This window comes from Engystomops pustulosus, chromosome 7 (genome assembly GCF_040894005.1).
Source record: "Engystomops pustulosus chromosome 7, aEngPut4.maternal, whole genome shotgun sequence".
In the NCBI taxonomy this organism is placed as follows: Eukaryota; Metazoa; Chordata; class Amphibia; order Anura; family Leptodactylidae; genus Engystomops; species Engystomops pustulosus.
Window position 1 is genome coordinate 48,836,745 of NC_092417.1, and position 27,161 is coordinate 48,863,905.

The window sequence follows — 27,161 nt, forward strand, 5'->3', positions numbered from 1 at the left end:
AAGTTTGTAACCATATAAAAACGTTGAAACATACACGTGTACTGCCCTCTTGTGGTGTAGAAATTCAAGCTCGCATTTAAAAAAAAGAAGAAAAAAAATGTAAGAAAATCGTACATTACTAGCAGGAAGGCATCATACGTCACGTTTGCTTGGTATCTGATTAAAGCACTTTTAACATCCAATAATTTTTTTAAATGAATTTCAAAACCTTATGTTTAGGAACTTTTTTTTTTTTTTTTATTTAGAGGTTGTTGTAGTTGTAACTTTTTTTTTTTTTTTTTTGCATCTGCTCAGTGTTGTTGATGTCGGAGACTGTGCAAAATGTTTTTTCTTTCAATCTGTCTCTTTTGCTGTTTGTGGTTGGTTCTAACATGAACTGTATTGTTTTATTACATCAATAAACATTATACATGGACCAGGCCACACATTATAGCAATTTCTCTTATGTCTATTAGTGCTGTTTGGCTAGACCGGTAAATGGGGAAGTTTAGTCGTGTCCGCTGCTTGCTGGGAGCCAGGTAATGAGAAATAAAGTTTTATAAAGTAGTGCATTATTCAGAATGCTGACAAAAGAATTTTCGGCATAGCATAGGCAACAGAACTACAATTAACCCATTAATGACCGCCGTATCTGCTTTTTATGGCGGTCATCAAGGGTACCCGATTTCAGTATCTGTTCGAGTCTGGGCTGTGATATCACAACCCAGACCCGGCACTAACACCAGGGATCGGAAAAACTCAGATCCCGGGTGTTTAGCCCCTTGTAAGTGTCCCCACCGTGGATCAGAGCCCCCCCCCCCCCACTACCTCTCCTGTGGTGCTTACCGTGGGATCCGATCCCTCCTGCCGCAGCCCCGGGTTCCGACGAGTGACCCGAGGCTTCCAGGTTCCGTCTCCTGGCAGGACCCGGCAGTAAGTAACTGAGCATGCGCAGCACTTACTTACACTTTACACTGCAATACAAGTGTATTGCAGTGTAAAGGCTTGAACAAGCGATCGGATGAACGCTTGTTCAAGCCAAGAAGTAGAAAATGTAAAAAAGTTAATTTTTTTTTTTTTTTTAAATAAGTCTCATAATCTCCCCAGTAACACATAAAATGCAAATAAAGTATATAAAACACAAAAAACGCATACATTTTTGGTATCACCATATCTGTATTAATCTGTACAATAAATCTAAATCAATATTGAACCCGCTCTGTGAACGATGTAAAAAAAAAAAACCTCAAAACTTCCCGTAATATACAATTTTTCATCAAACGCCATCACTAAAACTGTTCTAAAAAGTGATCAAAAAAAGTTACATTCCCTAATATGATGCGCCTGAAGTTATGGCCCTGAAAAGTTGTCAATAGTAAAAACAATGCGATTTTCTCTAATATTGGTTTTGCTCAGGAAAATTGAGCAAGATAAGAAAAACTATATAAATGAGATATCACCGCAGTCGTCGTGAACCAGAGAATAAAGATAAAATATTATTTTTACGTTACGGTGAGCGAGGATAAAAATGCTAAAAATAAAAATTGATGATTTTGTTTCTATCCCCCTTGAAATTGTTAATAAAATCTCATGAATAAGCTTTAGACTCCCAAAATAAATTATCTATACATTGTATCTCATCCCGTAAATAATAAGCCCTCATATGTTTGCATTACCAAAAAAAATAAAAATTTATAGGTTGTACAATGTGACAATACAAATCTGCTGTGAATGGCGCCTCCATTCATTCTATACTCGGCCGTGCGCCCGTACAGCAGTTTACCACCACATATGTGGTATCAGTACACTCGGGAGGAATTGGGCATCAAGCGTTGCAGTGCGTTTCATCATTTAATTTATTCTGAAACTGTCAGTTTTGGCCTAAATGAATGTATTTTCCAAAAAAATTCTAAAGTTTCTAAATCGCAGGTCCATATTGTTTTAACACATGTGAAACATTTAAAGGGTTAATAGACTTAATAGAAGTTGTTATACATACGTTGAGGGGTGTAGTTTCTATAGTGGGGTAATATATGGGGTTTTACTATTATTTAGGCCTCTCAAAGTCACTTGGAAGCTGAGTTGTCCCTCAAAATGTGAGTTTTGGGGATTTTCATTAAAATGAGAAAAATGGCACCTAAAGTTCTGTGCCTCATAACATCCTAGAAAAATGACCGGATGCATAAAATATCATCTCAACATAAAGCAGACATTCCGTAAATGTTAATTATCAAGCTTTTTGGGTAGTTTTACTTCCTGTCTGGAAAGCAGAACATTTCAAACTTGGAAAATGAAGAATTTTTACAAACTTTTGCCAAATTTTCACTTTTTTTCAGAACGAAACGCAAAACGTATCACTTACATTGTACTTCATGTTAGTTATAAAATTTATCACAAGAAAACATTCTCAAAATCACCGGGATATGTTAAAGCGTTCTGAAGTTATAACCAATTATCGTGAGACAGGGCAGATTTGAAAAATCGAGTCTGGTCATTGAGCTGAAAACTAGTGTCGGTGATAAGGGGTTAAAACCCAGTTATTTAAATGTATTTACATCTTGACTTTAATTCATATAAACATCCTGAGGACACCAAAACCTTGAAAGAAGGAGGGAAGATTCAGAATATCATTGGAGCATCTGTCCAGGAGCCTGCAGTAGGTGCTCATATAACCAGCCCTGACCTCCTTCTGCAGTCTCAGGAAGGCACATGTGTTATTATAGAATGTCCTGGGACTGCTGAAGTCCTGCCTCGTCCGCAATGGCCTGGGTGCCGCCTCTAGTACCTTGTTTTGGGTTTAGCACAACTGGCCGAGGCTATTGGAACCTGTCACCAACTAAAAATGACATTGCTGGTAACAGGTTTGCTTTAAGTGTACAGGGATGACTTCACTTCTGAATGATGTCCCTGCACTCAATTAAAAGGGAACATGGAAATGTTAAAAAACAAATACATTGTGGAGGTTCTCTGGGCCACACAGGACTCTTATAATTGCGTCAGTGTCTGCGTGGTCTGACTCGTGAGATGCCTGAGACATGGTGCTTCTGGTCCTACCAAATAGTGTAAAAATACGTCACTGCAGACTTCCTTACTGCGCAGCTTCCGACAATTAGCGCTCAGCGCAGTACAGCTACGGCGCAGAGACTATGCCGGTTCAGCGCTGCACAGCAGCCGAACCGGCATCGTTAGCCGCGGGATTTCAGCGGTAATTTACCGCTGACATCCCCGGCTAACACCCGCGGTCGGAGTGGGCTCCGATCGCGGGTGTTTAACCCGTTAAATGCCGCGGTCAACGCGACCGCGGCATTTAACATGCCTTCTGGGGGTCTTTACCTTTAAGATGGCGTCTGTGACGTCATCTTAAAGGCAAAGTGTCAGCCTATGCATCTGCATAGGCTGGCACTGCTAATACCCTGCAATACATTAGTATTGCAGAGTATTATCAAGAACAAGCAATCAGATGATTGCTTGTTCATATCCCATGGTGGATCATGTAAAAAATGTACAAAATAATGTTTTTCAATAAAAAATTACTTTATAAATCACTAAAAATGCCCATAAGCCCCAAAACATATAAAGAGACATATAACGCTCAAAAAAGTCTAAATCATAACACAAACCCCACATATATAGTATCATCGCGTCCGTAACAATCCATAGAATAAAACTAAATAACTATTGAACCCATATGATGAACGCCGTAAAAAAAAAAAAGTTAAAAACCCGCCAAAAATTATGATTTTTACCTATTATATCCCACTAAAAATGCAATAAAAAGTGATCAACAAAACATATGTACTCCAGAATGATACTGTTGCAAAGAACAACATGTCCCGCAAAAAAACAAGCCATCGACCAGCTCTGTAGCCAAAAACGTAACAATGTTATGCCACTTGGAAGACGCCGATGCAAAAATGATCGATTTTTCCCCACATTAGGGTTTTATTTGGCAAATTTAGTAAAACATAAGAAAAAATATTCATGTCTGGTATCCCCGTAATCGTATCGACCCATAGAATAAAGATAACAGGATTGTTAGGATATACGGTGAACACGAAAAAAAAAAAAAAAAGGAAAAAATCCAGTACAGAATTGATGCTTTTCTACTCATGACCTCAAAAAAAGTTCCCAAATTTTCAACAATAGGTGATACCAACCCCAAAATGGTAACACTGGAAAAAGCATCTCATCCCGCAAAAAAAATGCCGTCACATGACCCAAATAACGGAAAAGCGAAAATTTTATAGCCTTCAAAAGGGGGCAACGAGAAAACTAAAATCCTGGCAGCTGCAGGGTGCTCCTTCCCTTCTGCGCCTCGCTGTGCCCCCATAGCACAAGTAACGGCCACGTGGGGGGGGTCGCTGCACTCAGGAGAAATTGTAGAACAAATTTTATGGTGAGTTTTCTCTTTTTATCTTTTGGAAATGTGTAAATTTTAGGGCTAAATGAACGTATAACCGACAAAATTTGACCATTCTAAATTTCACTGCCATTTTGATTCAATTACTATGAAGATCTCAAGGGGTTAACAATCTTTGTAAATGCTGTTTCTGATAGTTTGTGGAGTGCAGATTTGAAAATGGGTTGGTTATATAGGGGGTTTTGTTGCTAAATATCTAAAATTTGATTTCAAACAGTATTTATCCCCAAAATAGTCATTTCTGAAAATACGGAAAATCGCTATTCAATTTGTAGGCCGCGTGACGTCAAAATAAATTATCCAAACATTTCAAAAATTATGAAAATGTAAAGTAGACAAATGGTAAATGTTATTTAGGTGGTAAATCGATCTGCCTGAAAACGTGGTGATTTTGAATTTCGAAAATGGCAAATTTTTCTAAAAATTCATCATTTTTTTCTTTTTTTTGTAAATAAACGCAAAACTTATCAGCCAAAATTTACCACTAAAATTAAGTACAACATGTGGGGAAAAAACTATCTCAGAATTGCTTTGATAAGTAACAGTGTTCAAAAGTTATAATCATATAGGGCGCTGTCCCACGTTGCGTTCGCAAACGCAGACGCATTCAAAACCGCGCCCACCGGGGCGGTCCGCGGTCCGATCGCATCGGCGTTTCTATGGAAACGCCTGCGATCGGGTACGAGCCGCCGGTGTTTTGCGTTCCCGATCGCAGGCGTTTCCATAGAAACGCCGATGCGATCGGACCGCGGACCGCCCCGGTGGGCGCGGTTTTGAATGCGTCTGCGTTTGCGAACGCAACGTGGGACAGCGCCCATAAAGAGACGCAGGTCAGAATCTAAAAAATGGGACTGAGCCTTAAGCTGTAAAATGGCTGCGTCCTTAAGGGGTTAAGCTACTTTGTAACCAGTTTGGCCGTATGCTTCCTAAACTCAGTCTTTTTTACGTATGCAGTACAGTACAGTGCTGCTGCTTCTTCCTTTATTGCATCTTCCTGGATCCATGCTACTGGGATCCTGTTACTGCGCAAACCAACCATCATGTTAGCAGGCCCAGCTTGGGAAAATTTGGATGCTGTCCTACACCTTGTTTTTCTGCATAATCTATTTTGTGAAGTGCACAAGTGCAGTCCCTCCTGCAGCAAAAAAACAACCCCCACAGCATGATGCAGCAAGTCTTGTGTATCACAGTTGGGAAGGGACTTTTAGGGCGCGTTCACACGTTGCGTTTTCATTGCGTTTGAAACGCATATACAACAGCTGATGTGAGGTAATATGCCTAATTACATTACCGTTTACGTTTGTTAACACATGCGTTAACATCACGTTTACAATGCATTTTGTAAACGGAAACGTTAACAGTGATGTAATTAGGCAAATCACCCCTCCTCAGCTGTTGTATATGCGTTTCAAACACAATGAAAATGCAGTTCAAAACGCAACGTGTGAACCCGCCCTCAGTCTTGCAAGCGTCTCCCTTTTTTTCTCCAAATAGAATGATGGTCATTATGGCCAAAATGTTCCATTTTAGTTCTGTCAGACCACAGGACATGTCTCCTAAAATTAAGGACCTTTGCATTTGCAAACATTAATCTTGCTTTTTATGTGTCTTTTGGGTTAATGGCTTCTTCCTGCCCGAGTTTGCTTTCCACCCATACAGAACTCAGTCACAAAGTCTTTTGCTTTTGTTCTTGGGATGATATGTACATTCTTCTCTGGAACACAGAACCTGTCTCCTTCCTGAGCAGTGCGATGGCAGAAAATTAGCATATGGTTAGCGTCTTGTATAATTGTTTGTACAGATGAACGAGGCCCCTTCACGTTTCTGTAAATTACACCCAAGGATGAACCAGACTTGTACAAGTCCTGACTTCTTTACACTTTTCTAAGAAGTTATAAGCAGAAGCAGTGTGTTTCAGGTGTACAATAATATATATTCACAGGTGTTTCTCTTATTAAAACAGATGCTTCCGAAGACACAACCTGAACATATTTGCTGTCCCAAATTGTTTAGTGTATGTAAAAATGCCTAAAAAATTATTTTGTTAATCCTAATTGCCCTAAAAGCGGAAAGGTTTCATGATCATGATGGCTAATGACCTTTTGGTTTCATTTGTATGTCCTTGGTGATGAAAGGGTTTAATTTAATTAATGTTTTTTATTCTTCTCCCAAAATCTTGTGTCTTCCACACAGAAATTCCTTAACACTGGTGGGAGGAGTATCATTAGGTCAATCATCTTGCATCAGTTTTTAGGGCACTGTCCCACGTTGCGTTTGCAAGCGCAGACGCATTCAAAACCGCGCCCACCGGGGCGGTCCGCGGTCCGATCGCATCGGCGTTTCTATGGAAACGCCTGCGATCGGGAACGCAAAACACCGGCGGCTCGTACCCGATCGCAGGCGTTTCCATAGAAACGCCGATGCGATCGGACCGCGGACCGCCCCGGTGGGCGCGGTTTTGAATGCGTCTGCGTTTTCGAACGCAACGTGGGACAGCGCCCTTAGAGTGTGTTCGTTTGCATTTCATTTGCTTTTTTCCAACCAAAATCATTTTTGCTTTTTTTATTTATTTTTTCCAACCACGACTCTGTTTGCGGTTGCAAGCGCAGACAAAGCGCTACGTGTGGCGCCAGCCTAAGTCTCTATTTATATTCTCATTACTTTTGAATCCACTTATGAATTTCTTCAGCTCAGTGATTTTGGGTTTGGTACAATAAATCCTTAGGCCCCTTCCACACTAGCGTTGCATTTCACGTCAGGGTGCAATGCGCGAAAAAGTGACGTTTTTGGCTGCTTTTTTGTTCCATTTTTCCTTAACGCAAAACACCGGCGGCTCGTTCCCGATCGCAGGCGTTTCCATAGAAACGCTGATGCGATCGGGCCGAGGCCCGCCCCGGTGGGCGCCACGTGTGGCGCCGGACTTAGGCCGCAGGCACACACAGCGTTTTGAACCCGTTTTTGGTCCATTTATTAGCAGTCCGTAAAAAAATGCATACAGTTTTTGAAAACACATCCGTTTTTTTTTTAATGAATTCTATTCTTATTGAAATTTTGAGACCATGAAAGAACAGTTATGATAAAACAATACTTGTGATACAGCATACATGGTGTATAAAGTCAGCAAGCAGAAGGCAGAGGCTCCATTTCCATCGAGATTGGGGCTATTTCACTTCTAAAGGTAATTACAATCTCAGATGCATAAGATGTAGGCCGCGGGCACACGTACCGCTAGGCGTCCGTCATAACACGACGCTAGCGCACAGGGGGAGGTCCTTGGCCCGAACACACATGCGTTTCCAGCGAAACGCATGTGATTGCTGAGCTGATCGCATGCGTTTCTCTGGAAACGCATGTGCGTTCAGGCCGAGGACCTCCCCCTGTGCGCTATCGTCGCATTATGAACGGACGTCTAGCAGTACGTGTGACCGCGGCCTATGGGGTATGGTAAGGAGAGTCAGTATCTTGTTCTGAACGATTGTCTTGATCTGGAGTTCAATGGTGGAGACACACGTGGCGTTTTTGGGTCGTTTTTAGTTAGTGCGTTTTCAGATCGTTAAAAAACGCATGCATTTTCCAAATAAGTGCAATTAAAGACGGACAAAAACGCCACGTGTGTCTTCACTCCAAGACAATCGCGCTTGTTTGCAACCAACATAGGGGAATTAAAGCTTTTGCGGCGGCATTGAGTTGTGTACTAAGGGAACTTTGTAGTGTCATTTATGCCAAAACCAAAAATAGATCTTTACACAATGTAAACAACACATCTTTATATCCCGGGAGCGGCCATGTCAGCTCTCTGTCTGCACCGCTCACACATGGCGGTTATTATTATACTGAGATGTTATTATTTCTGAGCGTTAGCAATCACTTCCGGGTCTCACATGAACGCGCGTAAACTAGAGTTCTACGCCATGTGACAGAGCCGCGCACGCGCTGCAGCGCTATGAGGGCTGAGGGGCGTGGTGTCGTCACCGCTTCGGAGGTTCACTGAGCGTTTCGCTACGGAGCACGGTAAGGGTCAGTCGTGGACGATGCGCGGAGTATGGTTATCGGCACATGAACTAGGATAGTTCTGCATCTCATCAGACCATTGTTCATGCAGTCTTCATCTATTAAATAGCAGTCATCTATACACACCCGTCCGTTTATTTTATATAATTCCTGGATTGCCTGACTACATTGTGCTTTCATTTTCTCCAATAACAGAGGCGATTGGGACTCTTGTTTCTGCTTGACGCACAGTGTGTTTTTCCACATAGTTTTGCAGTTTGAAGAAGTCACATCATGAATTTTCCAGGAATTAAAGAAGACTGTGAGACTTTCCTTGGCCTCTTCCAGGCAACAGACAGCGTACGCTATGAGGAATTTCTAACCATATGGAAACAGATGAAATTCAACACCATATTTCAGTAAGTTGTTATATGAGGTGTGGAAAAGCCTTGAATATCTGTTAGTTGTTGGTCCTGGAGATCTGTGTAACTATCCTGCTGTATAGTAGCAGCAGGACTGTGACAAATACATTTATGTTCCATGATTGTGGACTTGTGGGGGCTCTTCTCTGAACACAATAGAGCCCCCGTTCCTCTTTGCTCGGAGTAGGGCTTCTGGCCAGAGGGAGAACCTGGGGAGTAGTTTCAATTCATTGATCAAAGAATAAAGCCGTGTTATGAGACGCCCCAAGTGCACCAGTCCAGCTACAATCCTGGAATATAAAAGCATTTTTCACAGTCCTGCCGCAACACACAATGGTATGGTGACACAGATCTCTAACACTGTGTGCAGCTTCTCTTGTCATAGCTGCTTGTAAACTGCCTTTACGAGGATCTGTTACTGCAGAAGGACGGGAGTTACGTTCCTAAAGTCAATGGGGTATTTATTAAAACTGGTGTTTTGAACAACCTTCTTGATTTGCCCCTGCCAGATTTACTAATTGGGTCTGGCCTTTAGTAAATCTAGAAGGGAGCTCTACATTACATTGAGACAAGAACAAATGCAAATACAAAACTACAGTGATCAGGGAATAAAGGGAAGGAGAAGTCCTGGATGCGGCTGTGAGAAGAGCGGATGGTAATAGAGTGAAGCTGAAGGTCCTGTGAGGAGCGGAGATTACATGTGGGGGGTTATTAGCTGATGAGTTCAGAGATATAAGAAGGGGACAGGTTGTGGTCATGGTTAGTATTTGATTTTGAATTCACTGTGCAATGGGTAACCAGTGGAGAGACATAGGAGAAGCGAGGAGACAGATGGATAAGCCGGGCAGCAGAGTTTAGGATGGATTGGAGGGAGATTAGAGAGTTAGCCCGGGAGACCATAGAGAAGATTGTTACAGTAGTCCATGCGGAAGATGAGGGCATGGACTAGTAATTTTGTAGACTCTGGATTGAGGAAGGGTCGGATGGGAAGCTAGAGATGTTCTGGAGATGGAGGCGGCAGGTTGTAGTAAGGGTCTGGATTGAGGCTTAAAGGGTCAAACATGACTGTAAGGCAGCAGACTTTAGGCACTGGGGAGAGCGTGGATCCATGAATTGTGATGGTTAGGTCTGGTGGGAGGAATGTGTTTGGTGTAGAAAAGATTATGAGTTCCGTTTTGTCCATGTTAAGTTTTAGAAAACGTGAAGAGAACAAGTAGGATCTGGCAGAACAGAGCAGTGGTGTCTGATGCAGAACTAGGACAGTTTTACCTCAGACACTTCTGATAAATCTCCCCCAATGTATCTATGTTCTTAGAATTTATTGCAAATTCTCCAAAATACAAATGGCGATGTGTGAGAGAATGACAACTATATTTTAAGGTTATACTTCTATCTCATATGACATGTACTGACTACAACATAAGTGCCTGCAATGTGCTGGGGCCAACAAAGGGTCCTGTATTGATGTCACATATATAGTCCATCATGGCGGCCCCTAAGTGGAGACTATAATAGGGGGAAATTTATCAGAAGTGTGAGAGAGCAGAACTGTTCTAGTTACCCGTCAATCAGAGCTCAGCTTTCATTTTATTAACAGCTGTGGGGAAATGAAAGCTGAGCTCTGATTGGTTGCCACAGGCAACTAGTACCCTTCTGCTCTCAGACGTTTCTGATAAATCTCCCCCAACTCTCCATTCATTTAGACATTACAAGAGAAGCACAGAATTCATATATCAAAGGTTTATGGTGTTTACTATGGACACCCATAGGTAGCACAATTCCGTCTAAGATTTCTAGACCTGCGTCTGTAGTAGGAAGAATGACTTTTAGTAGCACTACTACACCTAAGGGTACATTCACACGCGGTATGCCCGCCGTGCAGGCGAGGAGGAGGAGGTGACCCCTCCTCCCTCCATAGAGAATAGCGGCGTACGGCCGCACACACGCCGAAAGATAGAGCATGCTCTATCTATTTGCGGTGTGCAGCCCAGTGCCACACATGTGGCACTGGATCCCGGCTGTGCCGCTATTGCCGTCTATGGGGACGTACATGCGGCCGCATGTACGGCCCCGCAGACGGCAGTGTGAATAAGCCCACATAGAAGTTATACACAACGCCTGATCTATTATAAGTTTGTGTTTGTATATTTTTATTATTTTTACATATTGTTATCAGAGTAGAAACATTTTAGTCAATTGTTTTCCGTTATATCACTAATGTCTTCTTCTTTCTTGTATTTCAGTGGTGGGATGAGGAATCTGGAGAGCAATCGGTTCTCAAGGGACTTATTTTCCGTTGTCTCTGTCTTCTTTCTTCCACCTTACACGTTTCAGATACGAGTGGGAGCCATGTACTTGCTGTATGGGCTTTATAACACTCAGCTGTGCCAGCCCAAACAAAAGGTATTGCCCCTGCTACATTTTACGGTTACTTTTTAGTGCCTCACACTGTAAGGTGTATAACATGATTTTATTCTTGGTATTTACTCACAGCAAAAAATTTCCAAATAACAAATCTATCAAAAAGGAGTCTGCTGTCACTGTGGATTATGTGAAAGTGTAACTGTTTCCACATTTGACCCCATTAACTTACCCCTCCCTCTTTTACTTATAAATCAAAATCTTCACCAAAGTCATGTCAAAATGAACAGAGAGGTGTCATATTTTGTCTGAAATGAGTCAAGTTTAGCGGCTACAGAGAAAGGGTCACTTCAGGCTCCCCTATCTTTAGTTCTACAATATAACACCATGTTTTTAGATACTAAAGATAAGACTCATATTTCAGGTCACGTCAAGCTCATGGATCTGTGCATTACAGAACCGCAGGTAAAGACATAGTTTGAAATGTGTGCATCAGATAAAACTATTCCAACCTGTCTGTATCTTTGGTTCTGTAACCTGATGTAATCTGAAAGATGAGATTCTTATCTTTAATATGACACAGAAACATGTCTGTATGCCCTATGGAAGCAAAGATAGGGGAAGCTAATGCTGCCTCAAAACTTCACTCATGTCAGGCAGGTAAGACACTTCCGTTTTCATTAGGATAATGAGTTCGATTTCAAATTAGAGGGAATTCTACAAAGGACTCCAGAAGTTTAGTGGGGTAACGACAAGTTCCCTTTAATTCTTTTGAAATTTATTATGGCTAGTGTAACCACTTATAGCTTTACTCTCATGTACCACCTTACAGTATATTGTATGTGATATCTTTTTCTGAGCTGTTTGCTGGGGGAATCTGAAGAAACAGTCTCGTGTACATATTATTAGACTCGAGGTATGACTTTTTCCTTTGGTGTCTTGCAGATCCGTATAGCATTGAAAGACTGGGCTGATATTGAACAGTTTCATCAGGAGCTGGTCACTGCTCAGCACTTAGATGCTGTGTACATCTACAGACAGCTGCGTCGCATGCGGGCGTTTTATTTTACAGGCATGCCCATCACGGTAAGTCACCAGGAGGGATTGTTAGGTGCAGTTCATCGTGTTGTGCTGGACAATCATGTTGTTCATGATCAGAGATCTCTCTCCCAATATTGATCCAGAGGAACTGAATTATTGATGCATTTAATGTTCTGAAATACAGAAGAAAACGTTGTGTTTTACAGAATCGGTGTTCTGCTCACTGTGTTTGAGATCTCCTCAGTTTCATATAAGTCTAATATAACAAGGGGGTTGATTAAAGGGAAACGTCATGAGGATTTTTGCCCACCACTTGTTATTTAGGACAGTAACAGGGATTTCAATGATCTCCTTTATTCTGGAAGATTCCGCATTAGGTAGAAAAGATCTTTAAGCTGTTGTCCAATGACCAGCAGGAGGCCACGGAGGTGGACAAGAGTCAGTTTAGGATGCCCTCCCCTGACTTAATTGATCTGAAAATGTATCTGGAATACGGGACAAGTCTATGTGACCTTTGCTGAAGACAGCTACTGATGATCTACTGGTCATTTGGGAAGCCAGGGAATGTTAGGTCAGTGTTCCTCTTCGCCCACCCCTCTGACTACCTTAGGTCATTATTGGCATTATTCGGATTCTCCCAGAATATAGCAGAACTTCATAATGATCCTATGACTGTCATAAAGTCATCATGTAGGTGTGGGGACCATTTAGAGAGGGTCAGAATGTAGTCTCGCTCTAGAGGACCTGGCTGTAGCTATAGGCCCTATTGAGGTAAGAAGATAGAATACAGTTGGCCCCCAAAACCTCAAAGCTGTGCCATAGAGCATATGTCTTTTTCTTTTCATAGAAAATCTACCATCAACATCAATCATGACTGTGGTAATCTTCTTATATGTGTTATGCATGGCCTCCTTCCTTCTAAAATAAACTTTAAAAAAAAATCATACTAATGAGCCAAAAGGGCTCTGGAGGTTGTTACTAGAGCCCCTCTGTTGCTTCATAGTATGTTACACTTTGCAGAAGCTCTTCCCCCTCCCACTGTGTGAGATGGGAGAAGTGCTGTGAGAGCAGAGGGGCAGAGTAAGACCATGTAAAAATCTGTAAAGTTGGGACTCTGGTAAAGCCCCCCCAGAGCCATAGTCACTTATCAGCATAATCTTAAATTGATTTGGGCAGCACGGTGGCTAAGTGGTTAGCACTACAGCCTTGCAGCGCTGGGGTCCTGGCTTCAAGTTCCAGTCAACGAAAGAGTTTATATGTTCTCTCCGTGTTTGCGTGGGTTTCCTCCAGGTCCTCCAGTTTCCACTTCCCACTTCATTCCAAAACATACTGGTAGGTTGATTAGATTATGAGCCCCATTGGGGACAGGGACTGATTTGGCAAGCTCTGTGCAGCGCTGCGTAATCTGTAGGCGCTATACAAATAAAGGAATTATTATAATTATTTTAGAAGGAAGGAGGCCAAGGATAACAAATAGAAGAAGATTACCGCAGTCAGCGTGCCCCTTGTTGATTTTGATGGTAGGTTCAAACATAGTTTTTAGTGGTTGAGCTATGACACTGATAAAAAATGTCAACATTATAGGAAATATGTAATAAAATGGATGCAAGAAATTGTAGCAGAGTTGATAATTCCATTTTTGATTCATATTCTCCTCTTAACCAGAATACCACTACTGTATGTCTATTTTCACAGTTAAACTTCAAGTCACAGAAGAGCATAATACCTGAAGATGGCAACGAAGCATTTCTAGATGTGAAAGACAAAATTTCTGACTTGATAACAACGGAAACATTGGAGGTAACTTTTAGATCTCAGGTTGACTTCTTGTTATTTTTAGGTCCATTTCTTAGTTTATTTAACTTTGTTCCTAGAAGTGAAATGACATAAGATTTTTCTATTTAGATCAAATGCTATTTTGATTCAGTGGGCAACAAAGACTTGAAAGCTCTGCCATGCCGCATATGTCTTTTTCTTTTCAAAGGGAATCCACCATGAAAATCCAAGATGATAAACCAGGGGCTAGTACTCATAGATCCAGGTACTTTGACTGTGGTAATCTTCTTTGTGTGTTATCCATGGCCACTGAAGCATGAAAAAGTTGTTAGCATCTGAAGATGACGAACCAAACAATAAAGTAGATGTATCATTTGGAGTGCACAGTGAAAGTCGTAAAAAACTGAGCCCACAAAAAAGTGGGTTTTTTTTTTTCCAATTTTACCACATTTTGGAATTTTTTTCGAGCTTCCCAGTAGAAGTAAAACTTGTTATGCAGAAAGTAAGCCCTCACAAGGCTCTGCACAAGGAAACATGAAAAAGGTAGGGATTTTTGAAGGTGGAGAGTGAAAAATGAACGAAAAAACCCCTGCGTCGTTAAAAGGTTAAAATGCTGCTTATGAGCCAGAAGGGCTCTATAGCACTCCCAAAACATCCTGCTATAATGTTACTTGCCCTCTGCAACTGTGTAACAGCCTGTGAAGCGTGGAGGGAATCTGGTTATTCCCCAAGAGTCCTTCTGGCTCATTAGCATAATTGTAAAAGTTGATTTTAGAAGGAAGGAGGCCATGGATAACAAAAATAATATGATTTCCACAGTCACAGTGCCTAGATTAGGTCTCCAGGGTTTATCATGATGGATCTTTAATCTGTTGGATGCTGGAATTTCTCACTGAATCTTACACTGTTTGTGCTTATGGTTAAAATAAGCAATAACGGACCCTAATCAAATGCCAAGACTCTAACACCTATAGACTCTCAAGATGGCATGTACAGCATTTCTACCATCCCTTTTCCCTCAGGAAATCATGAATATTCAAGAGCACTACCAAAAGACAAAGTGTCATTTTTCTGCTGATAAATCACAGCCAGATCGGAGTTTGAGTTTGATCAGAGAAGATTTCACGGATAACCTCCAGTCTTTAGTAGAAGAGTTTCAATTGTGGAAGCAAGAAAAAAAAGTAAGTAAAAGGCCACAATGGACAATGCTAAAATATTATTTACACTGATGATTTCAAATTGTTGAATTTTGATTACTGTACTTTTACTGAAAAGTAGTAGTTTGTGAACTTGGCCAGCAGAGGGAGGTATAACCTGAGATGGTTAATGGAGTTTCTCCACACGTAACATTTTTCTGTTATGCACATGATAGGGCAGCGGTGACAAACCTTTTACACACCTAGTGCCAATGCGACAATTTAGGCAGTAACTTTAAGCATTACTCCCTGGTCTGTCACAGGTTTAAAGGACATCTACCACGAGATTGAGGATTGTAAACCAAGCACACGTACATCCTGGTGTGTGTCCCCTCTGCCAGGATCCGCTTTTCTTTAAGCTTCCAATGCCCTTGTTTCTAAGAGAATGAGGCTTTAAAAGTTGTTCAAATAAGCCTGTGGGGCTCCAGACTCCACCGATGTTAATGGAACTGGAGCACCTCGGGCTTATTTACAGAATTTTAAAAGCTTTTTTTTTTAATTTTGTAAAAACCAGGACATAAGAAGCTAAAAGAAAAGATTATGCCAAAGGGGGCACACAACAGCATGTCAGTGTGCTTGGTTTACAGTCCTAGATCCTGGTGGTAGATGTTCTTTAAATTGTATAGGCACCTGAGGACACCAATACATTAGAAAGAAGTACTTTGGATCATCATTGTAGCTTGCTATCAGGGTCCTGGGACTGCAAGAGGCCTTGAGTCCTGTCTGGTGAACTCTGCGCAGGGGTGAGGTTGCGGGTGCCCATAGAGAGGGCTCTGAGTGCCACCTCTGGCACCCGTGCCATAGGTTCTCCAGCAATGGGATAGGGGACGCATGTCTGATCACTAAGGGCCCAGCCCACTTTTTTAGGGATTTTCTTTGGCCTCCTTCAACTCTAGGCGGGAATGTAGAGGGGCCAGTGTATGGTAATGCCTTGTACTGAAGGCACTCTTACATACAAGATGCAGTGTCTGTGTATACAGCGAGGCATGTCACTTATGTTCAGCCCTATATATTTATATTTAAAATGTGTTTTATTGTTAGGCACCAAGAACCAAAACAGATGATGAGCAGGAAGGGACATCTCAAGAATCAGAGGTAAGACTTATTGCTTCATTCATACTACCGAAGGGACTTCATGCTAATCTTTCTACTCATCTTCTGGAATTCTTTGTCATTTTGATATATATTTTAGGCTTCAGAGAGAGCAAGACATCTGGCACAAATAAAATCAAAAACCTACAATGCAGTGACACAGGTAAGAGGGTTACAGGGATCTTTATGTATAATAGTATCTGTTTCTGATCATTCAAAGCTGATTATTGTTTTGGAAGGAAAGGAATGGATAAGACGAGTAAATCTCTGAACTCTTGTGTTATATATTTTATTCACCTATAAGCCATCTTTTTCCTGAATAACTATTTTAAGCATGAACCCTAAAATGTCTCTCGTAGAGGTATTCCATAAAACCCCCTACCTATTTGGAACAAAGGTGTGTGATCTTTAAAGGTTGTGCTCCTGGGACCCCAATCCATCACAAAAATAGGGTTCCCTAAATGTTCCATGTGAATGGAGCAGTGTTCTAGTATCCAAACTGCTGCTTCATTTACATAGAGCCCAAAAATAAGGGAAACCCAGAAATCAATATAAAAATATATTTTATTAAATCGCCAAAAAAAAGGATTAAAAACATACACTAAAATGAGGGCTACGAACAGGTCATGGTGTATACTAAGTGAATGTATGTAGAGAAAAACAACTACTGACACCTGGAGCAGAGTAAATCCTACATACAGGTTAGCGTATAGCTAACATAAGTACAAGGGGAAGAATGCAATAAGGCAACAAACTATTGTATACAGACCATAGAAGCCGATCCTGTAGATGCTTTGATACCCTTGACAAAACAGACTTTCTGTATCAATATCTTTCAAGATCTCTGCTTGCTGGCAGTTGTGCATACTTTGCTTGCTTTCGTGTATACTTTAAGGGACTAGAACTATGCCGTGGCCACAATGTGCTTTGTGGAGAAAACTCCTAATTTAATGAGCTATTTAATAAACACCAGAACCCACGAGTTTTCTTACAGATAATAAATGGGAAAATAGTTTCCAATGGCTTTTTAGGGGCGTACAGGAGAGCACATTTATGATTTCGGTCAACTCTTATACCTGCACAGGCAGTCAAATCCAGGCGCCACCGGCAGGTTCAGATGGTGTCAGCGCCTACGGAGGTTGAAACGTATCTTCCCCTCTCTAAATATCAAAAGGAAAAATTGAAGAAAGCCGAGAGGAAGGCTGAGCTGGATGCAATAAAGAAAGGTAAACTTTCTACTATTTATTATAATTATTTACATAATTAGAATATATATATTTTTGCTCTTTGTTGCTTGTCTTTAAAGAATCTGACTGATCCCGCTGTCTTGGGATCATTAGCACTAACAGCCATGCATATGGTGCCATTGTAAAGATTAGAATCGCAGTTCTCTGTGCCGGATACAGTCAGTTTAGGACATAATTGGGAATGGAAGATACTTTGTATTTTACTGGAATTATCTCTAATTCTACAGTACATGGGATTTTTTTTTTTATTTTACATTGATACCAGAAGCATGGTTCTTGATTCCATAGAGCTGAAGATGTATATGACTTAAGTCCATTACTGAAGATGCTGCATGGTGCTTATCTGAGCACCCACAGTGCACTGCTCTGTGATGGCAGGGATTTAGGTGAATACATAGTCCTACAACATGACTAAGGAAAAGTTTTTAAAAGTTTTACTTCTCAAGTAGGCTCTCATTGTGGGATGAGCAGGCCTCCTTTACATATTCTTATATCACTTTTGGGCAAATGTATTGTCATTTAACCTTCATCGCTTGGCTTCAGCTACACCTACACATTGAACACACGGCTGGTTTTGGTAGACCCAGCTGTCCATATAACGTGTACAGGAGCCTCTTGACAAACCTATGTCAGCAGAGAAAAGGGTCAGGTATGTTGGACTTCAATGTTTTCACAGTGGTAAATCCATTGGTAATCGAGCTTATTTTATTAGTTGCTTGGAAAAAAAATCAAGTCCATAAGCTCTGCCACTAGCAAAGTCCAACAATGTGGTTCTGAACCGTGTATATAATTCGCCATGTGGTGCCTATTGTCATCCATAGCAGTTGGCTTTCTCCCCTGCCATTGTTCAGGACACATGCATGGTCAGCAACCATGTCTATGAGGGGGTCGGCAGAGACCTCTGAGAACCAACAAGTATTTTATGTGTATAGCTGACATTAAGTTTCTATTTTACCTCTTTAACAGACATCTACCATCGGATTCCCTGATGGCAGGTGATTTCTAGTCCCCTCACCGACCCGTCCTAATATCACATATCACTAATGGGATATTAGTATGGATAGGAATGGCTGCTTTTAGAAGAAAGGAAGGTCAGAAATGGTAGGCGTGAAGGAATTATTTTCTGCTTTGGGCCAATTGGCATCTGGCTTGCAAGGTTTTTCCCTTCTTCTGGATCAAATGTAACAGCGGTTAGTTTGGCTATGGCGATGGACGCCATTTAATGACTTCAGTGTTATGGAGCTACAGGTCCAGCTCCAAAATAATTGGGCAAATATGCAACGGGACACCATATGAAATCTGTAAACCTTCATTCCCCAATTATATCTCTTCTTGTATCCAGGTAATGGAGCATTCTGTCAGTCTTACAATTTTCCCTGATAAACTTGTCCTTTCACTGTAATATTGTTATCACGTATATGTATCATTATTACATATAAGCCTTTCATTCTATGGTATGCCTGTCACTCTGGATACATCCCTCGCTTGCTCCGGAGCCATGCACTGTCACGTCACGTTACTGAATCACTGAGGTGCATCTCATGTGATGTTCTGAGAACCAAACCGGAGCAGGAACTGAAAGAAAGATTCCATTTTATTTTTTACTTTCCTAGCTCAGAAGCGTTGTGAATCCAGGATTTTTAGGACTATAAGATTGCTTTGATAAATTGGTATCATGTAATGGTGTAAAGGCGGGGGTCGGAGGTAGAAGCTGTACTTTGGTGCCTATCATACCCCATTTAAAAAAAATAAATAAATACTTTTAGTTATGCCACTTGGAAATGTCAACTTGATGAAGCCAGTATCTTGCACAGATTCATAGGAACAAGATGGGGGAGATTTATCAGAAGTGTCAGAGCAGAACTGTTCTAGTTGTCCACGGCAACCAATCAGAGCACAGCTTTCATTTTCCCACAGCTGTTTATAAAATTATAGCCGAGCTCTGATTGGTTTCTGTGGGCAACTAGAACAGTTTTACCTCAAACACTTATAAAAAATTTCCCTCATAATGTGATTAAAACTTTATATTTTTTCCACCCTGGAGCAATGCTAACACAAATGGCAAAGATGAAAATGGCTTATATGCTGCCCAAGGTGCAGGTGCTGCTTATCGGGGAAATCTGTGCTGACAGGTTCCCTTTAAACTATGTTGTCGCCTCATGGTTTGTCCCCTAAGATTTATTTAGTTTTTAATAATGAGATATATATTTGACTTGCAGCCGTCACCCCATTACCTAAAAAGAAACCTGTAAATATGGCGGCGATTCATGAGGAGGATTCTTCATCCAGCAGTGAAGGTGAGGACTGTATCAGGACTGTATTCACACGGGCTGTGGCTGCTATCTGGTGGGGGATTACATTCTTAGATCAGGGGTGTAACTTGAGGGGGTGCAGAGGTTGCGATCGCACCCGAGCCCAAGAGGTTTAGAGGGCCAATAAGGTGTCACTTTCCCATATGAGAAGACTATTACTATAAACCATACATTATAGTCGGGGGCCTGGCACAGACTTTGTACTGGGGCCCATCAGCTTCTAGTTACGCCACTGGCTTAGATGTTGTATTAACGGAAGAGATTGTGACGTAATAAATGTATATCATAATGTTATTGGGAAATATAATAGTAAACACCCCTGTTCTTCTATAATTACCTTTACAGATCTTCCTGCTTCAAAGAGACCAAGAAATCAGTAAGAATCCATATTGTAGCCTGCCGAGCAGGAGGGGTAGTGGACTGTGCAGGACCACGTCTCACTTGTAAATAACTGTAATATATTTTCATACAGATTATTGTGGAATATTTTTTATTTTTTATTTTACGTCGTTCTGAAATTAGGTTAAATATTCGGACAGGTTTTTTAAAGTTAATATTATTAATAAACCAATCACTTGTGACTCTCATGCGTCTGTGTCCTGTCTTTAACACACAGTAAAATGCTCTTTGTGTGAATAAAGCCTAACACCACTTTTACTTATCAGTAAGTTTTTGGAGTGTTGGAATGAAGCACACAGGGAACATAACTTTGTGCGGATGGTTCCCTTCATCAGATTTGTGAGATTTAAAAAACAAAAATGGGACTCCGAGGCGCCACTTCCACATAGACAGAATAATTTATAAATATGAGGATGACGTGTTTCGAGGGAGGATAACCCTCTTCATCAGATCCTATATGATCAAATAGTAGGCATATGTAAAAAGAGTAGGAAACGTGGTGCATACAATGTAATAAAAGCAACATACATGTAATAAAAATGCATAGTTACAGTATACATATGTAAAAAAAATCATGAAGCGATGTATATACATACATGAAGGTATAATATGGATCACAAAATAGACTAAAAATTCCTAAGTTCTTAATAGATAAAAGAATCCATATAATTATAAAACAATGGGCAATAAATAGGAGAGCAAATGGTGGGAGAATGGGGGACAGTACATGAGTAATGTAAATAAGTATACACAGGAGCTATAAGTATAGAAGTAGGGTGGATTAGGGATACATAAGAATTGTAATCTTGATAGAGATATACGTTTATAAATGCAAATATCAGAATGGTATCAATTTATATGCAGAGAGCATAGTACAAGCAGTCCCCGGGTTACATACAAGATAGTGACTGTAGGTTTGTTCTTAAGCTGAATTTGTATGTAAGTCGGAACTGTATATTTTACCATTGTAATCCCAGCCAGAACTTTTTTGGTCTCTGTGACAATTGGATTTTAAATTTTACACTTATATTTTCCAGAGTTTCATTGAGGCCACAGGGGTTTGAAACTTATATATCCAAAGAGACTCCCTTACTTTTAGTGTTTGAAACCGGTTTCTGGTGTTAACTGGAATTTGTTCCAGCTGGCAAATCATAATAATCTCGAATATTAACCCCTTAACGATGCACATGGAGATGGCTCACGGGCCGGGCCTCTCCATAGCCGGTAAGTCTTTGCTGCATATTGCAGCAAAGGCTTACCGGTAACACCCGCGGTTGGTGCTAGCACTGATCGTGGGTGTTTTCCCGCTGATCGACGCCGGCAATAGGATACTATCAGTATACTGTATACTATATTAGTATATGATAGGATAGAATTAGACAACCTAAAGTACCCTAGGGAGTCTGAAAAATAGTAAAAGTAAAAATAAAAAAAGTTAAAAAAAATTATAATAAAAAAACCTAAAAATTCAAATACCCCCCCCCCCCCTTCTCTAGAACTGATATAAATATTAATGAACAGTAAAAAACATAAACACATTTGGTATCGCCGTGTCCGAAAATGCCCGATCTATCAAAATATAATAAAGTTTTTTCACTGCGTCGAAAATGCCAATTTTTTTGCCATTTTGAAAAATATAGAAAAAAAAAATCTATAAAAAGTGATCAAAAGGTTGCACAGTCCTAAAAATTCTAGCAATAAAAACGCCATCAAAAGTCGCAAAAAATAACACCACCCACAGCTCCGTACACCAAAGTATGAAACAGTAATTGTACAGGTGGTTTTAATTTTTGCAAATGTATGAAAACATTATAAAACTTATACAAATTTTGTCTCGCCGTAATCGTACCGACCCAAAGAATAAAGTAATTATTGGAATTTTTTTCCCGCTTCCCAGTACACGGCATGTAATATTAAATACTGTCACTATGAAGTGCAATTTGTTACGCAGAAAATAAGCCCTCACACAGCTCTTTATGTGGTAAAATAAAAAAGTTACAGATTTTTGAAGGTGGTGAGGGAAAAATTGAAGTGAAAAAACTAAAAAGGGCCAAGTCGTTAAGATGTTAAGATTTTCCTCCTGGATTCTATATCTACCAGCCGGATGAAAGACTGTAAGCAAATGAGCCTGAGGGGCTCCAGGTTCCATTAATACCTATGGAGCTTGGAGTCCCTCAGGCTCATTTGCATACAGTTCTTCATCCTGGTGCCCTTTAAATACATACATAAGAAGATTAGTTGGACATGTTGATCAGTTTCTTAACGAAGTGATTAACAAAGCCATACTCCACTGCAGAGATCTCTAAACCCAGCTACATAGTTAATTTGTGAAGTCATTTGTGAAAGCGAGAGAAAAAACGAATTGCATATAGATCCATTATAATAGTGGTCATTTCTTAACAAACCGTATTCTTGACATCCTATATCTGGACAACCTGCTGCCCGAGGGTTTCTGTCACTTTGGAACAGCGAACCATTTTTGCAACGTCAGTGAAAACTGTGTGTTACGCAGAATTTATGGGATAGTGAAGGACATTTGCACCAGGAGCCCATTACACACAGATGTATGCGACCCCCTGGGTGATACCCTGTTATAGCACACGTCCGGAGCAGCTGTAGGATTTTTGATAATAGAAGGAAGCAGTTTTGGGAAATCCATTGTTCATTGGCTTCTTCTCCAGTGTAATACTATAGAACATGGTCTCTGCAGCGATATGGCGATCCGCTGGTGTCACTCAGAAATGCCCCAGATTGTTGCTAGGCAACCATATTAGCAAGCACAGCACTTCGATGAATTGGTCACTAGGGATCTATTATAGTGGGAAACGGTGACTATTCCAGAGCTGCACACAATGGCCCACAATTATCAAAAACAATGCAAACTGCACTAGGGGAAGTTTTCCTGTGTAGTGTGCAGGGTGCGACAGATTCATGAAATGTGTCTCTAGCGCCCCCTGCACTGCTCAGACAGAGTGCACCATGTTTTATTTTTGGTGCACCTTTAACATAGAGCGTGCAACACAATTCTTTCGGACACTGCATGATAAATGTGCACATTCCGACTGTGCACCAGGACACTCCATTCAGTGGCGAATTTTGCATTGCGTTGGGTATAGTGCAGCCGCGACACTCTATAAATCCCTGTGCAGGCAGTTTGCACTGAAAAGAATCGGCAAAGTCAGACAGAAAACTGGTGCAGGGGCTTTTATAAAGTGGGCCAGTGACTTTCCTTCTGTAGTTCTAGGGCTTATTAGTTTGATTAGATTGTGAGCCCCATTGGGCACAGGGACCAATTCGTTAAGTTCTCTGTGCAGCGCTGTGTAATCTGTGTCCGCTATATAAATAAAGAATTATTATTATTATTATGGAAGCATACAGTATGTAGGTGTAGGATCATCATAGGGACATTACTTGCACTTGTGTTGACATAAACTACTTATAAACAGGAAAAATGTATGGAAAACATAAGTTCATGCTGCGTCATATTATCATGAAAGTAGGGCATTTCATATATATATATATATACCACCATATAGTATATGTACATGTAGATGTGCCGCCCAGCGGGACGTAACAGAGCAGTGCCGGCCGGCAGGTATGTACATGTGCTGGGCGGGAGGATGTGCAGCCCGGTGGGACGTCACGGGGCACTGCCAGTCGGCAGGCATGTACATGTAACGGGGGGCAGGCAGAGGATGTGCCGCCCGGATAGATGTCATGTGAAAGTGCCGGCTGGCAGGCATGTACATATAACGGGGGCGGGCGGAGGATGTGCTGGCGGGACCTCATGGGGAAGTGCCGGCCAGCAGGTACATGTGCTGGAGGATGGGCAGGGGATGTGCCGACGGACCGGAGCATGTGGCGGGCGGGAGCCCGACGCCGCACCCTCGTCCAGCAGGAGGCGCGCCGCCTGAGGCAATATTCTCAACTCGCCTCATGGCAGGTGCGCCCCTGGCCTTTTGCATCCATTACATTTTGACGACGATGTGTTATGCTGTCAACAAGTTGATTTAATGGTCTTCTTGAAGGGCTGGGGAACAGAGTTACGATTCTCTACATAGCGACTCGGCTGATCCCATAGGTTTTTAGTGGGATTCAGGTCTGAAGAAACTTCATTTTGAGATGTCCCAGTATCCAAAAGTCGTTCTGTAATGATACGACCGTGATCAGGTAGGGAATTGTTCTCTGTGAAGATGAAATGAGGCCTGTGTTGTGTTCATGCAGAGGCACAATGATTGGATTAATGATGATATACACGCAGCATAGACTTGTCATTGTCACATGCACAAACTGTAGGGCAGCTCAGTGTTGACTAGACACCCCTGCACACATAGTAACACCACCCTTAGGTGACAGCAGTGGCTGATGACTAGAGCTCTCCTTCATGTCTACAACATTGTTGGTGGTCATCATTTCTGTCCAGTGTGCATTGACTTTTATAATACAAGTTGATGACGTCTGTGGTATGTGCATGCGCCCATGAAGGTTGGCCAGAAGGCAGACCTCACTGATGTAAATTGTTTTGGCATTTGCTCTGTAACTTTTGTGTACTTTTCTTGGTATCTTTTCTTGTTTTGTTACAGATCTTTATATCTCTAAGGTCCATTCCACACTTACAACATCCTGAGTTCAGTCCCGGTTTGCAGCGTTTGGGCCCGGAGATGCAAGTTCACCAGAGCAAGTGTGGAACGGGCCTAAGGGTGGTGGCACACGTGGCGTTTTGAACCCGTTTTTAGTCCGTTTTTTAAGATAATTGGGAAAACCGGACAAAAACGGAGGCGTTTTAAAAAAAGCATGATTTTTTAATGGACTGAAAACACGTGACTAAAAACGGGTTCAAAACGCGGCACCACCCTAAGGCTGCATTCACACAGCCGTGGGCTCACTTGGACCAGATCCTTGGCAAGCTCTGGGTCAGGAGGGGGAAGAGATGAGCGCTTTACCCATCCTCCTTTCGTACGGCCTTGCTCACCGCATCGTGACCAGGAGACATGGGAGAAGTCTATTGGGGCCACCAATTATGCGGCCATGTGAATAAGCCCTTATGTGTAGTTTGCTTTGTATCATTTATACTCTAATAATAATAATAATATTTATAACAAAAAACTAAACAGGAATGATCAGAATCAATCCCTAGGAACAGTCAGTGCCCATAATGGACCGGTAGAAATGTGCAAGCACACACTGAGGGCCTCTGGTCAGATGTCCATTAAAGAATTGTAAACCAAGCACACTTACATACCGGTGTCTGCTCTTCTTTTAGCTTCTTAGCATCTTGTTTTTATGAAAAAAATGTTTTTAAAAAATATGCAAATGAGCCTGAGTGGTTCTGGGCTCCATAGATATCAATGGAGCCTGGAGCCCATCACACTAATTTGCATAATTTTTCAAACCTTTTTTTTTGTACAAACAAGGTCCTAAAAGAAGAGCAGATCCTGCCAGTGGGACAGGGCCGCCTCAGGTGGCGGATGCCCGAGCCCTGAGTGAGGCATCGAAATTTGGGGCCATAATGGGCCGCTCTGTTGTTCTTGAGGACTCAGGCAGCATGGGATGACATCACGCTGCCTGCGTCCCTTCACAGAGCACAAGGCAGCCGAAGAGCCGGGAAGAGGACGCGAGCGCCGCCGCAGGACCATGACAGGAGTCGAGGTGAGTTCATTGTTTTATTATTTTTATAAAAAGAAGGCTGTATATATTAGAAAACGGGGGGGGGGGGGGGGGGGGGCGTATAAACTAAAAAATGGGGGGCTGTATATACTAGAAAATGGGGGGGGGCTGTATATAATAGAAAAGGGGCTACATATCATATAATAACTGCATAGTATAGAATAAGGAGGCTGTACATAATATAATAATGGGGCTGTGTATAACATAATAATGGGGGCTGTATATAATATAATTTTAATTTTCGCCTCAGGCAGCAAATATCCTAGAATCGACCCTGCAGAGGGGGTACACACCAGTATGTCAGTGTGCTTGGTTTACAATCCTTCATCCTGGTGGTAGACATCCCTTGAGGTAGAACCATTTTAAGGTGGCACATCTTTTGGGCTGTTTCACACAGTACATGGTGAGCCTGTGCAGAGTCCAGTGTCACGGGGTGACCACAATGCAGGTAACAGGGGTTTCTTGCATCATAGATTGATCCTATCCCTACAGTGTGGTCAGGAAGTGACTCTGCACAGGCTCATCATGGGCTGATCACTCTGTCCTGAGCAATCTGATTTGAATGATCTATCCGTATTATAATTACGCTGAAAACCCCCTTTAAAGGAAAACTACCACTTAAAAGTGGTAGGTTTAGACACATATACATGGCACCAGCTCAGGCCTGCGCAACTTAGCACGGCCTGTTTCCCCGTGCTAAGTTGCGCAGGCGTGCGTGTGCCGGGGAGATCGGTGACGTCACCGCCTCTCCAGCACGTTAGAATCCGGCGCACGCACGGGCACGCGCATGGTGCACCGTGCCCAAGTGTGGTGCGCCGAGTTATAAGTTAATATAACTTATAAAACGGCGATAGGGGCTTTGTTCCCCTAACAAAAATATGATCTGGCACCAGCTCACCCTGAGCTGGTGCCATGTATATGTGTCTAAACCTACCACTTGTAAGTGGTAGGTTTCCTTTAAGATAACCACATGTTTTTTACATGCAATGATCACTAATAACAGCTGTATTGATTGTTACACACATGATCATTTTCTCAACGTTATCCATATATGTATGTGGTGTACAGAGAACAAATCTGTAACTCCCAAAATCGTGTTACACTTTACTTTTATATTCAAATGACATTTTTTCTAATATTGTCAACACCCCTTAAAAAAGAAAAAACACTATGACCTATGCAGACCTATGACACAGGTGCCAGAGGTGGCACTCGGACCCCTCTCTGTTGGCACCCAGTCCATTGCCCCAGCACAGAGT

At 41.6% G+C, this 27,161-nt stretch overlaps 1 protein-coding gene across 3 annotated transcripts; it reads left to right on the plus strand.

Moving 5' to 3' along the window:
• Window positions 1–8,259: 8,259 nt before the first annotated feature.
• Window positions 8,260–20,417, plus strand: SNAPC1 (small nuclear RNA activating complex polypeptide 1). 3 transcript variants are annotated; one of them, XM_072115824.1, is made up of 11 exons: window positions 8,260–8,410; window positions 8,659–8,808; window positions 11,055–11,214; window positions 12,118–12,258; window positions 13,909–14,013; window positions 15,012–15,170; window positions 16,227–16,280; window positions 16,378–16,440; window positions 17,362–17,503; window positions 19,744–19,821; window positions 20,182–20,417. In XM_072115824.1, exons 2-11 carry the CDS (start codon window positions 8,684–8,686, stop codon window positions 20,214–20,216), a joined length of 1,062 nt encoding a protein of 353 aa, XP_071971925.1. In that variant the 5' UTR covers window positions 8,260–8,410; window positions 8,659–8,683; the 3' UTR covers window positions 20,217–20,417. The 3 variants fall into 3 exon arrangements, with proteins under 3 accessions (XP_071971925.1, XP_071971926.1, XP_071971927.1); XM_072115825.1 differs by having other exon boundaries at window positions 8,263–8,410; window positions 8,606–8,808; XM_072115826.1 differs by lacking the exon at window positions 8,260–8,410 and having other exon boundaries at window positions 8,417–8,808.
• The last annotated feature ends 6,744 nt before the right edge of the window (window positions 20,418–27,161 follow it).

Excerpts from the sequence above, each read along its gene's own strand:
- SNAPC1 (XM_072115824.1), top strand. The coding sequence starts at position 8,684 with ATGAATTTTCCAGGAATTAAAGAAGACTGTGAGACTTTCCTTGGCCTC. Across the intron at positions 16,281-16,377 it reads GGACATCTCAAGAATCAGAG|GCTTCAGAGAGAGCAAGACA; the intron begins GTAAGACTTATT and ends TATATATTTTAG. Across the intron at positions 17,504-19,743 it reads GCTGGATGCAATAAAGAAAG|CCGTCACCCCATTACCTAAA; the intron begins GTAAACTTTCTA and ends TTTGACTTGCAG.